This window comes from Chiloscyllium punctatum, chromosome 9 (assembly GCF_047496795.1).
Source record: "Chiloscyllium punctatum isolate Juve2018m chromosome 9, sChiPun1.3, whole genome shotgun sequence".
Lineage (NCBI taxonomy): Eukaryota > Metazoa > Chordata > Chondrichthyes > Orectolobiformes > Hemiscylliidae > Chiloscyllium > Chiloscyllium punctatum.
The window spans coordinates 21,452,364-21,469,230 of NC_092747.1; the positions used below are offsets into that span (position 1 = coordinate 21,452,364).

At 40.4% G+C, this 16,867-nt stretch overlaps 1 protein-coding gene across 3 annotated transcripts in view; it reads left to right on the plus strand.

The window, feature by feature from the left end:
* Window positions 1-16,867, plus strand: part of gabrb3 (gamma-aminobutyric acid type A receptor subunit beta3) — a 686,618-nt gene that overhangs the window by 628,139 nt on the left and 41,612 nt on the right. For all 3 annotated transcript variants that reach the window (XM_072576993.1, XM_072576991.1, XM_072576992.1), the window contains one exon: window positions 1,787-1,939. In XM_072576993.1, coding sequence (XP_072433094.1) covers window positions 1,787-1,939 — 153 coding nt within the window. The remainder of the gene's footprint in view (window positions 1-1,786; window positions 1,940-16,867) is intronic.

Sequence of the window (16,867 nt, forward strand, 5' to 3'; positions counted from 1 at the left end):
GTATAAGCACCACTTCAATTAATTTCAGGGAAGAAGAAAATCAATTCTGTACCTCAACATACATTGATGTTATAATTATGTTAACAGCAGCTATTTATTTGACATTGGTTTATTGATTGTCATGAAAATACCTGTGTGGGAATATGAAAATAACTGCCCTTTACATTGGGAGTTCAACCACATCTGCATTAATGTGAAAGCCAAAGGCAGAAAAATGCATCCCAAATTCTTCAAGCCAATGGGCAACCTGATGCTGAATTTTTCTTGTCAATAATGTATGCCCTTAGCTTTCTAGTTCTGTGCTTGCTCTTGCATCAGTTAGTTGCACAGTAGTTCACTTTGATGGGTAAAATCGAAGTGCAGAATTGGAAAACATCATGTCAGCCCAGAAGTCATTCATGACAGAAAGTCACTTCGTTGTAAATCAAGCAGCCAAAGCAATTTTTATGAATGCTAAATAATACTTTTTAATTATGCCTCCATTAATGAGTTACAATGGTTAGCATTGTCCTGTTCCACATTAATAAAGCTTATTAATTATAAGGACTCTTTCTCTCATGTGATGCCTCCATGATCGTACCCCTCTATCTTTTAACTAACTCTAAATCAAAGTTTTCACCATCAGCAATTCTGGCACAGATCTGACAAACAATCCACCTTTCTCACCAACTTCTGTTCACTACATTTGGGGGTCTTTTCCAAAACTCTTATCCTGCCCATATCCTTTCCCAACTTTAAATGACTCCTCAGATTAATTGGATGTTTGGCCACTTCCCCAGTTCTGCTCCAAGCTCCTGGCTATAACACAGGAACATAGAAAGCCATCCAGTCCCTTGAGCTTGTTCTACCATTCAGGTATAAAAATAGAAATTGCTGGAAAAGCACAGCAGGTCTGGCAGCATCAGTGAAAAGAAATCAGAGTTAACATTTTTGGTCGAGTGACCCATCCTCAGAATCATTCATGCACGTCACTGTTGATGTATATCAGCACCACACCATGAATCCAACTTGATTCCGTAATAGTCAGCTCCAGCAAAAATCCATTAGTCACAGTTGTTGTAATGTTTAATCGGTCACTTTCCCCTCAACATCCTGACCCTACAACCTCAGTCGAAAAAGTGTGTCATTTTTCATCATGAAAATTCATTCATTCTGGCAAGTTTCAGATGAGGAATTATGATCGTAATAAGGAATTAAAGCTTATTGCCAGTTAGGACTGTTAGTCAAGCTTACAGTATGGTGGACTTGTATATGTTGGAAGCTACATTTTTAATACACAGGGCTCTGTATCTTGGCAGACAGAACATGTTCAAGCAACAAAATAGGTGACAAACATTCTCTGATTAATTTCTCAGGACAACCCCTTGCCCAATCACAACCAACCTCTCTTGTTTAAAGTATTAAAAGAAAGTGGCAGTTAACTGTCAGTCCTCATTCCCTCATACATTCTCCATGGCAACATCTATACTAATTAGGCTTCAGTTGCCAACCAATCAGCACTCTTTCCTTGCAAACTGTATGCATTTTGTTTTCTTTTCACTTTGGTATTTCTTGCATATCGTCCTGATGAGTACAAGATGTTAAAAAAATTGACACAGTGTGCATTTTCAGCAATGCTCAAGTCCTATAATTCCAAATGAATAAATATTTGTTGTGTATGTTCAGATCAGAGGATACTCCATACACTTTTCCTATAGTGTATCTTTTGAAGCTACCCCAGTGGATGTAGACTGTCACTGGGTATATTTCTCATAATAAATGACATTTTCCTCATTTATTTTCTCAGGTGCATACCCAAGGCTGTCACTGAGTTTCAGATTAAAGAGAAATATTGGCTACTTCATTCTTCAAACATACATGCCATCCATACTGATTACAATTCTTTCCTGGGTGTCATTTTGGATTAATTATGATGCTTCAGCTGCAAGAGTTGCTTTGGGTAAGTGCTATCTGAAGAAGGAAAAATAAGGACACTTTATTTCAATAACTGCCATAGGCAGGCAGAATGAAATATATTTGATGACACTTTAGCACGTGATTCACTGTATAATAAGTAATAGGAGGCTGTGAATAGCTGTATCATGATCCTTTCAAACTGATAATATTGAAATGTGGAATGATTGCTAAATAGGAGATTACACCAACTCCTTTTTGTATTGATAAGTTGCAGTATGGTTTGTCTTGTAATTAATAGTTCTGTCACATTTTAATTGGTGTTCTGAAGGTTCTCAAAAGAGTGAGGCTTAACATTTCTATTCACTCATGGAATGTAGGTGTCTCTGGCTAGGCATTTATTGCCCGTTGACCTGCAGAAGCCTGGCCACCATCTACAGAAGCTGGTGATGAGCTGGTGATGAGCTGCCTTCTCGAACCACTGTGGCCCTTGGGGTGTAGAGACACTCACAGTGCTGTTAGGAAGGGAGATCCAGGATTTCAGACCAACAACATTGAAGGAATGGCAATATAGTTCCAAGTCAGGGTGTTTTGGAAGAGAGCTTGCTGGTGGTGGTACTCACATGCCTCTGCTGCCCTAGGTCAGGGAGATAGAGATTGTAGGTTTGGAAGGTGTTGTCAAAAGAGGCAGGAATTACTGCAGTGAGTCTTGTAGGTTGTGCAGCCGCTGCCACTGTGCATCAGTGATAAAAGGAGTGAATGTTGAAAGTGGTGAATGCAATGTCAAGCAAGAGGGCTTCTTTGGTTTGGACAGTGTTAGGTTTCTTGGAGCAGCACTCATACAAGAAAGTAGGGTGCATTCCATCAAACTCCTGCCCTCTGCATTGTAGATGGTGGCCAGGATTTGGAAAGTCAAGAGGTGAATTACTTGTTGAAGAATTACCAGCCTCGTATCAGTTTTTATAACTAAATTATACCTATGGTGGTCTAGTTCAATTTCTGGTCAATGGTAACCCCTGTTAGTAAGGAACTCAGCGATGGTAATTGCATTGAACATCAAGGGGTGGTAGTTAGGTTCTTTCTTGTTGGAGATGGTCATTGCTTGGCACATGTGTGATTTGAATGTTACTTGCTATTTCTCAGCTCAAGCTTGGATGCTGGCCAGATCTTGCTGCATTTGGGCATGAACTGTTCCAGTATCTAAAAAATCCTGAATTGTTCTGAACATTGTGTAACCATCAGCAACCATGAACCATGCTCTCTTCTGACCTTATGATGGAGAGAAAATCATTGATGAAGCAGCTGAAAATGATTGGGGCAAGGGCACTATCCTGGGGGATTCCTGCCGAGGTGGCATGGAGCTGAGGTGATTAACCCCAACAACAACACAACTCTTTGTGCTGGAGTGGTGAGAAATCATGCTGATTCCCATTGACTTCAGTTGATGTTACACTCAGTCAAATGCTGCCTTGATGTCAATGTCAGTCATTCTCACCTTCTTGCTGATATTCAGGGTTTTAATTGGCAATAATCAGCAGGAAATTCCCTTGCTTGTCTGTGATCTGTTACCAGATGTCAAGGGGTCTGAGGTCAATATTGAGGACTTCCAGGGCGGCTTCTTCCTGACTGTATGACACTTTGCCACTACCTCTGGTAATTCCATTCTACTGGTGGGACAGGACATACCAGGGATAGTGGTGGTGGTGTTTGGGACATTGTCTGTCAGGTATAATTCTGTGAGTATGCTGATATCAACCTGTTGCCTGACTAGAGCGTGAAACAACTCTCCCAAATTGACAGAAGCCCCTAGATGTTGGAACGGCAGACTTTGCAGTTTTGACAGGGCTATGTCAGTCTCTTATCTCAAGAGGGTTGGAATATAAAAGCAGAGATGTACTACTAAGACTTTATAAAGCTCTGGTTAGGCCCCATTTGGAGTACTGTGTCCAGTTTTGGTCCCCACACCTCAGGAAGGACATACTGGCACTGGAACGTGTCCAGCAGAGATTCACACGGATGATCCCTGGAATGACAGGTCTAGCATATGAGGAACGGCTGAGGATACTGGGATTGTATTCGTTGGAGTTTAGAAGATTAAGGGGAGATCTAATAGAGACGTACAAAATAATACATGGCTTTGAAAAGGTGGATGCTAGAAAATTGTTTCTGTTAGGCGAGGAGACTAGGACCCGTGGACACAGCCTTAGAATTAGAGGGGGTCATTTCAGAACGGAAATGCGGAGACATTTCTTCAGCCAGAGAGTGGTGGGCCTGTGGAATTCATTGCCACGGAGTGCAGTGGAAGCCGGGACGCTAAATGTCTTCAAGGCCGAGATTGATAGGTTCTTGTTGTCTAGAGGAATTAAGGGCTACGGGGAGAATGCTGGCAAGTGGAGCTGAAATGCGCATCAGCCATGATTGAATGGCGGAGTGGACTCGATGGGCCGAATGGCCTTACTTCCACTCCTATGTCTTATGGTCTTATGGTCTTATGGTCCTGTGCAGAAAGTCCATTGGGTAAGGTGATAAAGAGTGTTTATTAACCAAAACCAAATCAATAATCATAAACTCTGGTTTCAGGTCAATATTTTGAAAATAGAAGTCAGAATAGACAGCCAGCAAAGCTACATTTCTGTGATTGTATTGAACAATTGTTTGAGAAGGGTGAATGGACATTTAACTTTGCTATTTCACAGGGCAGGGCAATGATCAGTGGGGGGTGGTATTAGTACATAATATTAACAAATTCAAGATATATTGCATTTTTTGTTAGAAGAATAAAATTAATAATTGGATCTTATTATTGTGTTTTTCCATTTTCTATATTATGTTAAAGAGAATTGTCGCCTTTCAACAGGAGGAATGTTTTTAATTTTAAAAGTTTGCAGAAAAGAATTACAAGGATGGTGCCAGGGCTGGAGGGTTTGAGCTACAGGGAAAGATTGAACAATTTTGGGCTTTTTTTCCCTGGAGTGTTGCAGATTGAGAGGTGACCTTATAAAGGTTTCTAAAATCATGAGGGACACTGATAGGGTGACTAGCCAAGGTCTTTTTCCTAAAGTGGGTGAATCCAAAATTAGAGGATATATGTTTAAGGTGAGGGGGCAAAGATTGAAAAAGTACTGGAGGGATAACTTTTTCACAAAGAGGGAGGTGTGTGCATGGAAAGAGCTGCTTGGGCAAGTGGTGGAGGTGAATACAATTACAACATTTAAAAGATATCTGGACGGGTATTTTAATAGAAATTGTTTAGAGGGATACGGGCAAAATGCTGGTAAATGGGACTTGGTCAGATTGGGCTGTTGGTCAGATCTGAGAAGTTGGACTGAAGGGTCTGCTTTTGTGCTGTACCTCTCTCTGACTCTAATTGAATGTCTCATACATTAAATTGTAATATTGCTCAAAAAGGCAACATTAGTCAAGATCTGTACTACTTAAGGACTGCTAAAACCTGCTGAAACCCTGGTCTGTCTACTTCACCAGATCCAACATTGAGTCAGGAGATGTACTGCTGTCCTTTCCTGTTGCACATTGAGGGTATTATATTTTTAAGAACCAGTTGTTTGGTGGCAGCCTACCATGGACCTGTTAAGGGCAATGTTCAGTACCATTCATGACTTTCCAGAAAATGAAGATCTCCAAGAATGAATGAATCTATACACTCCTCACCCTCGATGGTAGTACCAGTCGCTGAATCCCCAACACCAATATCCTGGTGGTTGCCATTGACCAGAAACTGAACTGGACTAGCAAATAAATACAGTGGCTACAAGAGCAGGCCAATGGTTTGGAATTCTATAGCAAGTAATCCACTTCCTACCTCCCAATATCTTTTCAACATGTACAAGGCACGTTTCAGGAACGCGATGGAGTGTTTTCCCTTTACCTGGATGAGTACAACTGCAACAGTAATGAAGAAGCTGCACACCAGCTCGGACAAAGCATCATCCATTACTTTAGATATTCACTCCCTCTACCTCCAACATACAATAGCAGCAGTGTGTACCACCAGCAGAGTGCATGCAGGAATAAGTTTTGGGATTATGATCACCCACTCCTGTTTTCTCAAAAGCAGTTCTCTGAATAATGGAATAATGAAGTTGCCATGTGGACCTGGATGGTTTCTTTATCAAAGAGGGTGCCAGGTATGAGCCTGGATCTTGACCCTTTCAGAAGTGGACCCTAATGATTGAAGTATGGCTCAAGGTTTGGACAACTTGTTCTTCTCACTGGTAAAGTTTATCAAAAAAGTGATCTGTTGTCCACGTGTGAGGCATAGACAGATTTTGAAAGATTTATAAAGACTGAAGTTAGTGGCATGGAAGAGTGCTTAATGGGATATAATGGGTTGTTTATAAAACTGGGAAATTACCAAATGGAGCTTCTGTAATTTCTATTGGCATGCAAAGTTATTTGACTGTGTCAAAGTATCAGGTGTGGACTAGACTAGGATGAAGGGCTTTTGCCCAAAACATTGATTTTCCTGCACCTCAGATGCTGCCTGACCTGCTCTGCTTTTTCAGCACCACTCTGATCTAAACTCTGGTTTCCAGCATCTGCAGTCCTCACTTTTGCCTAGGTTAGGATATCTGGTCAGCATGGACAAATTGGACGGAAGGGTCTATTTCTGTGCTGTACATCTCTATGACTCTATGCCTTCTAGTTTTTTATGGGCATTACATTTATGGATAAACGTAGGCTGCTCGATCAAATGTCAGAAGCATGAAAACAAATCCCTAAAAAAGCATTACTTTCCAACAGTATTCATTGCACAAAGGAGGCAATGAATGATACAACAGAAAATGGAGGATGCAATGCTAATGAATTGGTCAGACTGGTACAGAACATAGGCAGCAGAACAAAAGAATAGTAACTCATAGAAATGAGGACAGGAATGCGATTGACGATGAGGAGAGGAGAATCTAGCATTTGCAACAAGTGAATGAATCCCAGAAATGCTCATTGAAGACAATCGATGTTTCAGGTACAAGTCAAAATACTATGACGCCATGAACTGTGTCAAATGACACAGTAAAGTTATCTGAAACTAAACATCAAATGGAAAATTCAGAATAAAAAACATGATGTTAAAGATGTTCAGCCTGGCGATGAATTGTTGGCAGCAGAGGTGTTCAAATGTGCAGTATTGGACAGTGTGCATTGTTTGTCTCTTGTGTGTAGAAAAGGCTGGCCGAACTATGACCTGGACTCGAAGTACAAAGAATCAGGACAAAATGAAGGAATTTGCAAGTTCCACCAGTTTCAGATTGGGGAGATGACAACACATTAATCTTTGAAAACAGTGGTTATTCCTTGTAAAATGGCTGAAATCAACCATTTCATAAGCGCTTGTTTAGTGTTCAGTGAAATACCCTTTTGTTATTAAGTAGTTCATCAATGAAAAGAGATGAAAATGGATATGGAAAATGACAAAGCTATTGCATTTGGAAAATGTGAATGTCGCATGTTCATAGAATTGGACTGGTACTGTATTCTTTATTAGATCATAACCGCTCCACTAAAAAAAATTAAAGCAGTGTTATTGACATTAGGGAGTGGAAATTTAGAAGACATAAAGCCTATTGTGTTAAATCATATAGGTAATTTGTCTGTGTAGCTCTAAAAAGTCAAAAAAAAATGAGTAAAAGATGCAGGGATAAGGGATGAGGAGTACAAAAAAGAGATAAGTAATAGATGTGAAATTTGTAAAATAATATCAAAGGACACTGTCACAGTCTACAGTAATTCTGCCCTCAGCAGGAGACTTCACTGAAGTAGTGGCCATCGATTTAAATGGATGGGATAAATGAAAAATCCTTTTAATTTTATATTTTGTATGTTTGGCCCCCAGATTTTGTCAGTCAACAATAATACATAGTGGAAATAAGAAAAATAATTAGGTGATGGAAAAATGGACAGGGACTGAACTACTAACAATTTTTCACTGTTAGAGTGGTGGGTGGCAGCTCACGAAAATGAATTCAGAGATACGTTTGCAAATACGAGCATAATTGTTATGAAAACATCAGCAGAAAGACCTTTTAGCAATGGGGTAAGTGAAAGGAACCATGCAGTAACTGGCCAGATTGTTCATAAAACTTTGGCAGGTCAGTCAAATTGTAAATTATTGTCTGCAGTAGTGTGGGCTGTGCATAGTAAGATGGTGGGAGAATATTGTCTACATCAGTTAGTTTTTGGTAAGAATCCTAAAGGTCCATCTACCCCCCAGCTTGAAAAGGCACAACAATTAGTTTTATTTTGGCAGAACATTTGAATGCACTGCCTACAGGATTTATTTGAAGCCAAAGTCTCGTAAAGAATTCAGTGAGATTTAAAATAAGGCTGTCAAGAAACAAGTTTGAATCAGGGATGTATGGCATATTATAAAGGAACAGGGCTTAAAGTATGGAGGGGTCGAGGAAGGCTATTGTTCAAGATGGAAAAAAAATAATTGTGCAGCATGGGAAATAAACTGTTTGGATACACTCTTTAAAATTGTTTGGAACTGATTATGACTTTTCAGCTTCTGAAGTTATAGTTATAGAAAATAACAAGGACCTTTCAGATCCAAATGTTGCCACAGCTAAGAGGATCAAACCAACCATAATTGACAATTTGTCTGATGATGGAAAGATCAGCTCTGATGGTCAATATGAAGTCATTGGTCCCAAAGGAAAACACCAAAGTTAAATATTACAAGAAGGGATTATACAGTGGCATGACTATTATCTGAAGAGCAGGGAAGGTCAGTGGAAAATATAAAAGATGGATGCATATACACGATAAGGAGTAGGAGGCTAGGGGCAGACCTTGGGGGCACAAAGTACAAAAATGGAAGATTGAAAAATGCCATGCAAGCTCAAACAATGGGTCTAAGAGTGAACATGCCCCGAGAAAAAGATCACAAACCCATTGGAAGAAATCTAATTAAAGGGAAGGGAGAGATCAAACAGGAGCAGTCCAGAACAAGAAAGAAGACAGGATCAAGAGTGTACTTTAGCAAGGACCAGGAATATAGTACAAAACAGGATGATTAGAAGATCAAGAAGTCTTAGTAGCCACTAACAAGCTGGGAGACAAATTTCATAAAGGATACTAAAAAATAAGAATTTAGTATGAGGCGAGGCAGTATAGATCAAACGTCATTTTGCAACAGCCATCTTATTTGAAAGTTGTTAGTCCCATTGCAATTGGTTAAAGTAATTTTTGCAAGAACATAGAACATAGAACATAGAAAAATACAGCGCAGTACAGGCCCTTTGGCCCTCGATGTTGCACCAATCCAAGCCCACCCAACCTACACTAGCCCACTATCCTCCATATGCCTATCCAATGCCCGTTTAAATGCCCATAAAGAGGGAGATTCCACCACTGCTACTGGCAGGGCATTCCATGAACTCACGACTCGCTGAGTACAGAATCTACCCCTAACATCTGTCCTAGACCTACCACCCCTTAATTTAAAGCTATGCCCCCTCGTAATAGCTGACTGCATACGTGGAAAAAGGTTCTCATGGTCAACTGTATCTAAACCCCTAATCATCTTGTACACCTCTATCAAGTCACCCCTAAACCTTCTTTTCTCCAATGAAAACAGCCCCAAGTGCCTCATCCTTTCCTCATACGATCTTCCTACCATACCAGGCAACATCCTGGTAAACCTCTTCTGCACCCGTTCCAGTGCCTCCACATCCTTCCTATAGTATGGTGACCAAAACTGTACACAATACTCCAGGTGCGGCCGCACCAGAGTCTTATACAACTGCAACATGACCTCAGGACTCCGGAACTCAATTCCTCTACCAATAAAAGCCAGTATGCCATATGCCTTCTTCACCGCACTATTTACCTGGGTGGCAACTTTCAGAGATCTGTGTACATGGACACCAAGATCCCTCTGCTCAACCTACCAAGTATCCGACCATTAGCCCAGTACCCCTTGTTACTCTTACCAAAGTGAATCACTTCACACTTACCTACATTGAACTCCATTTGCCTTGTTTCTGCCCAGCTCTGCAGCTTATCTATATCCAGCTGTAACCTGCCACATCCTTCCTCACTGTCAACAACTCCACTGACTTTCGTATCATCTGCAAACTTGCTCACCCAACCTTCTAGCCCCTCCTCCAGGTCATTTATAAAAATGACAAACAGCAATGGTCTCAAAACAGATCCTTGCGGAACACCGCTAGTAACTGCACTCCAAGATGAACCTTTACCATCAACTGCTACTCTCTGTCTTTTTCCAGCCAGCCAATTCCTAATCCAAACCTCCAATGCACCCTCAATGCCATACCTCCGTATTTTTTGCAGTAGCCTACCATGGGGAACCTTATCAAACGCCTTACTAAAATCCATATACACCACATCTACTGCTTTACCCTCGTCTACCTCCTTAGTCACCTTCTCAAAGAATTCAATAAAGTTTGTGAGGCACGACCTGCCCTTCACAAAACCATGTTGACTATCCTTGATCACATTATTCCTATCCAGATGTTCATAAATCCTATCCCTTACAATTCTCTCCAAGACTTTGCCCACAACAGAAGTGAGACTCACTGGCCTATAGTTAGTAGGGTTATCCCTACTCCCCTTCTTGAACAAGGGAACCACAATAATGCAGTGGCTTCCAGAACTGAATGGGAAAAATTGAGAAGTCTCGTTGGACAGCTGAAATAACTGGATATCCAAACAAGGTTAGGTGCCACTTTTTAAAGTATGAAAGTTGAGTACAACGATGGAAAAAATTCCAAATTAAAAGATATTACCTGAGCAAAGAAAACATTGGAAACAATTAAAGATGGAATATTATGTTTCTCCATCATTGAGAGATATCAGGAACAGGAAACTTGCTTTTAGTGATGCTTCTTATGCAAATCTTAGTTGTTGGTTCTTGGTTGCTGGAGAGTCTGTGAGAAGGACACATTTTACCATGGGAAAGTGAGGTAAATGTTGCCCTTTAACTTGGGAAGCTAGAAAGATCAAGAGTAATAAAAACTATCTTAACAATGAAGATGCTTGCTTTTGGTGTAATGGTAGATATGGCATTTTTCTTCAAAATTATTGGAAGAAATTCTAAAAAAAGGGATTCAGCAGAATACCCATTGAGTGCTACATTGATAATAAGTCAGTATGGGATCATCCACTCTCAATGGAATGTATTAATGAAAAAAGGATTGAGGATCGATATTGCAGTTTTAAAAGAGGTACTGGAGAAAGGCAATGTTCCCAAATTGAAACATGTGGGTAGGAGCAGTCAGTTATTTGTTTTAAAAAGAATGCAGCATGTTCTGAGAAATGGTTGTACATTATGGGAAAAAAAACCTAGAAATTAAATCTTCCAAAAATATGGGAATTTTATTTTATATTTCCTTTTTTTAAGTGAATCTGTTATCAACTAGTGTGGTCTGAAGTATAGCTAAGACCTACTGGTATTTGGGAACATATGATGTATATATTAGTTAAGGATTAATTGCATATTAATTTGTTGTATAAGTATGGTGAGCTAGCAATCAGTAGAATTTAAATGTAATGGATTATGGTGAACTGAAATAATATTCTCAGCAAAAGTATGTGAAATAGCTCCAGAGTCCGGTATCCCTTCACCAGTTTACCCTTTATTTACACATGCTTAGTTCTTAACACTGATCTGGCTTCTTCAGAGCCAGCTGTCAAAATGAACCTCGGACATTCTGGCACTCCTGTTTGTAACTGTCAGCCAAAACTCCCTGACTGGACCAAGTTAACAGCCCCATTCAGGGAACTCATATTCTACAAGGTCCACCAGGCTGACCTCGTTACAATCACTGCAGTGTGGACTTGGACTCTATTTAAATGTAGTTGTCTTCTTGTGTATGTCAATTCTGACTTGGAACAGTATCACAGTTCCTTCACTGTCGCTGAATTGAAATCTTAGAACTCCTTTCCTAACGGCACTGTGGATGTCCTTACACCAGGTGGACTTCAACACTTCAAGAAGATGACTCACCACCGCCCTGTCAAGGTCAACTAGAGATGGACAATAACTTCAGACTAGCATCCTGTAGCAAAATTTTGAAAAAAAATTGATTTCTCTGAACATAGCCTGGCTAGCACTATACCTTTCAAATATACCGAATGGGTCCTTGTACAAATATTGTTTCCACATGCACCATGTCTAAGATGCTTAATTTGCAGCTACCAGTTTGGACATTTGGCATCTGCAAGAGTATCATTAAATTTCTAGAAAGTAAACACTTAATTTAAGATGAAACACCATTTGCACTGCTAAGCAAGTGTTGGAAGTGCCTTGTTTTTGCATGAGGAGTTAAGCATGTCCGTATACCACCTCATGTGGAGACAAACGATCCCACTGTATTATAATGAAAAAGACTGGATAAATTCCTCCAGTCAAACCAACATCTATCCCTTAACCAACATCATCCTGTGAAAGGAGCAAGTCTTTTTCCTCTATTTCAGTTTTAAGCAAATTACCCATCATCCTCCAGGTTGAATGATTGAACTAAATCGTAGCTTGCATCACAGCTCTGAAGATCTCTCCTGACTGTGAATCACTCCTATCCCCAGGCATTTGCCAATATCACTTGATAGCTGGCATTAAAGAGGGTGTTGAGAGCAACCTGGAGTGATACTCTATTGCATTCTCATTACAAACTGTAATACTCCAAACAATTTCTCTCAGGATAAGATCAGCCAGAGCAGCAGCTGTGCAATCTCAGACTCATATTCTCCCACTCTTAAGCAGGGACGTCATGCACTCTGCCAATGTAAAATAATAAAAAGAAACAGTGCAACATAGAAAGGGGCATTTCAACCCGTCACATCTGTGACTATGTTTTCAAAGAGCATCAATTTAGTCCCACTTCACTCTTTTCCACATCCCTTGAATTGAAGATTAAAGATTACTATTGAATCTGCATCCTCTTCCTCAATACCCACCCAGGTATCAGTCAGTGCAGTCTGCATCCCAACCACTCTTGAAAGAGAGAAAAATACCGTCACATCATCTCTGATTATTTTGCTAATCTCCTTAAGTCTGTGCCCTCTTGCTACCAATTCGTCAGTCTTCGGAAACCGTTTCTCTGTGTTTAATCTATCAAAGCCATCCAAAATTTTTAAACATCTCGAATAAATCTCCTCAGACTGCTCTGCTCCAAGGAAAGCAACTCTCACTTCTCCATCCTATAATATAACCCATCATCCGAGAAAGCATTCTTATAAATGTGGGCGGCACGGTGGCACAGTGGTTAGCACTGCTGCCTCACAGCGCCAGAGACCCGGGTTCAATTCCCGCCTCAGGCGACTCTCTGTGTGGAGTTCGCACATTCTCCCCGTATCTGCGTGGGTTTCCTCCGGGTGCTCCGGTTTCCTCCCACAATCCAAAAATGTGCAGGTTAGGTGAATTGGCCTTGCTAAATTGCCCCTAGTGTTAGGTGAAGGGTTAAACGTAGGAGTATGGGTCTTGGTGATATACACTTCGGCGGGTCGGTGTGGACTTGTTGGGCCGAAAGGCCTGTTTCCACACTGTAAGTAATCTAATCTAATCTAAATCTCTGTATTCTAAAGCTTTCATGTTCTCCCTAATGTGTGATGCCCAGAATTGAGCATAAAATTCCAGCTAGAGCCATACTATATATATATCTAATATAGCAACTTGTTTTTGGACTATTTCTTTGTTTATGAAGCTCGGAATTATATGTATATTTCATTGCCAACATTTTTATCCTGTCCTAAAGCCTCAAAGATTTGTGCCCACACACAACAGATGTCTCTGTTCTTCCATTCCCTTTAAAATTATACCATATACTTTGTATTCTTACTTCTTAGTCTTCCAGCCAAAAGTGTATCATCTCACATCTTGCTGCCTTGAACTTCATCTGTCAATTCACTTCACCAGCCTCCGTATATTCTCTTGAGGTCAAGTACTCTCTTCCTCAGTGAAAGCTACCCATTTAAAGACTAAGCTTTGAGGCGTGGAATACCTACAGTGCAAAAGTAGGCCATTAAATCTATACCAACCCTCCGAACAGTATCCTACCCAGACCTTTCCCCCTCCCCTATCCCTGCATTTAGCATGGCCAATTCACTTTTAACCTGCACATTTTTAGACTGTGGGAGGAAACCGGAGCAAACCCGCACAGACATGAAGAGAATGTGCAAGCTCCACACAGCCAGTCACCCGAGGGTGGAATCGAACCCAAGTCCATGGCACTGTGAGGTAGTAGTGCTAATGACTGGGCCAATGTACTGCCCCTTAGGTACAACACACAAATAGTCACTGTGCCAACGTGCCACCATCTGCAATGTTTCAAATGTAAAGGAGCAAGTTCTGCTCAGAACAAGAAAAGGGTTTAATTTAAAAATAAGTTGACTATATGTTCAACTGCAACATGATACTGAATTTCTGGCACTTGAAGAAGTGATCAGCATTGCGACATCCAAGAGAATTTCTAAATTTATAACACTTTGCCGTCTTTCCATTGAGTTGGATTTTCGCTTGAGCTCTTCAACTTTTTAGTAAGATTAAGGGCCTTGCGAAATGCAGGCTTTTTATATAAAAAGATCCGGTGCTTAAGGTCATCAAGAATACTGAAGAGATATTAACAGAAGCTGAGAACTTATTGAGATACTGTCGGGCTAATTGTGACAGGGCTGAACATTGTAGTGATCAGAATCTATCAAGAAAGTGTTTTTTAAAAAAACATGAAAAAGAGCAATGAGGTACAAAGGACCCATTATCAATCATTTAGTTCAGCTTTAAGTGATGCATTTTCACTTGTTTTAAAATTGTTTAAAATTGCCTTTCCAAGCAAGTTTGTGTTACTGCATCATATAAATGGCAATTGCCACTTCTTTGAAACACTGAAATACGTTTTTAGTGTATAAAAATGGAAAGAACTGCGGATGCTGTAAATCAGAGACAAGAGTAGATATTGCTGAAGAATCTCAGCAGGTCTGGCAGCAGGAAGGGTCACTAAATCCGAAACGTTAAATCTGATTTCTCTCCATGAATGCTGCCAGACCTGCTGAGCTTATAGAGTCATAGAGATGTACAGCATGGAAACAGACCCTTCGGTCCAACTCGTCCATGCCAACTTGATATCCTAAATTAATATAGTCCCATTTACCAGCACTTGGCCCAAATCCCTGTAAACCTTTCCTGTTCATATACCCATCTAGATGCCTTTTAAATGTTGCAATTGTACTAGCTTCCACCACTTCCTCTGGCAGCTCATTCCACACACACACCACCCTCTGTGTGAAAAGGTTGCCCCTTAGGTCTCTTTTATATCTCCCCTCTCAGCCTAAACCTGTGCCCTCTAGTTCTGGACTCCCCCACCCCAGGGAAAAGACTGTGTCTATTTATCTTATCAATGCCCTTCATGATTATATTAACCTCTATAAGGTCAGCCCTCAGCCTCCAATGCTCCAGGGAAAACAGCCCCAGTCTATTCAACTTCTCTCTATAGCTCAAATCCTCCAACCCTGGCAGCATCCTTGTAAGTCTTTTCTGAACCCTTTCAAATTTCACAACATCTTTCTGATAGGAAGGAGATAAAAATTGCATGCAATATTCCAGAAGTGACCTAACCAATGTCCTGTACAGCCGCAACCTCACCTTTCAATGCCTGTACTCAATACTCTGACCAATAAAGGAAAGCATACCAAATGCCTTCTTCACTATCCTATCTACTTGTCACTCTACTTTCAAGCCTGCACTCCAAGATCTCTTTGTTCAGCGACATTCCCTCGGACCTTACCATTAAGTGTATAAGTCCTGCTAAGATTTGCTTTCCCAAAATACAGCCCCTTGCATTTATCTGAATTAAACTCCATCTGCCACTCTTCAGCCCATTGGCCCATCCGATCAAGATCCCGTTGTAATCTGAGGTAACCTTCTTCGCTGTCCAGTGCACCTCCAATTTTGGTGTCAGCTGCAAACTTACTAAGTATACCTCTTCTTCAGCAATTTCTATTTTTGTCTGTGTTTTTAGCATGATTGTTAAATATATGAGGCCGTGCATTTCTCTAAAGCCTAACTGTTTTAGTTTGAAGTGCAGTGAAATTTTATTGCAAACCTAATGGTTAAATTCTAGAGTCGACATAATTCCTGTAGTTTGCTATTTTATGAACGCCACTGGCTAGGCCAGCATTTAACACCCATCCCTAACTGACCAGAAAGCAGCCACATTTCTGCGGCTCTGGAGTTACATATACACAACACCAGGTAAGGATGTCAGATTTCCTTCCTAAAGGACAGTTGTGAATCAAATAGGTTTCCCCTAATAATTGACAGTGGTTTTCTGGTCATCATTAGACTCATAATTCCAGATTTTTAATTGAATCCAGTTTCTACCATTGGCTGTAGCCAATTTGAATCCAATTTGGGGCTGATTTGAATCCAAGCCCCCAGATCATTACTGGAGTGTTCTGGATTAATAGTTCTCCAAACAATACCTCTAGGACAATGCTTTCCCTATGAGTCATTATTGACCCATCAGCTTTATGTCACTGAAAAACCATAGCCAACTCTATCCACTTCATAATTTTATGTCGATAATGAAGATGGGAACACACAATATGCAATAGGGTGATTTTCTCCATTTTAGCTTCCCACTCCTTTACAGCTGGTAGGATGGGACACTGTTTTCTGATATAGGGGAAAATGACTACAAGCATTATGAGTTTGTAAATGTTTCAGGCACTCATAAATTTGTTTTGATTGAGGTATTGACCTGTTTAAAGTCAATGGATTGATAACACCTTCTTGAAATAAGGCATAGAGGAAGCTGGTATATAACAAATATATAAAACTTGTAAATAGAAAATGAAAATCTCGACATCAAAATGGCAGACAGGAGGGTGCGCCCATTATAAAACGGTAGTATGCCCACCTTTCTACATCAAAATTAGCTGCAAACAGTACCCATGCCTGAAATATACACTGGGGGGAAGAGATGGCTGAGTGCTATTA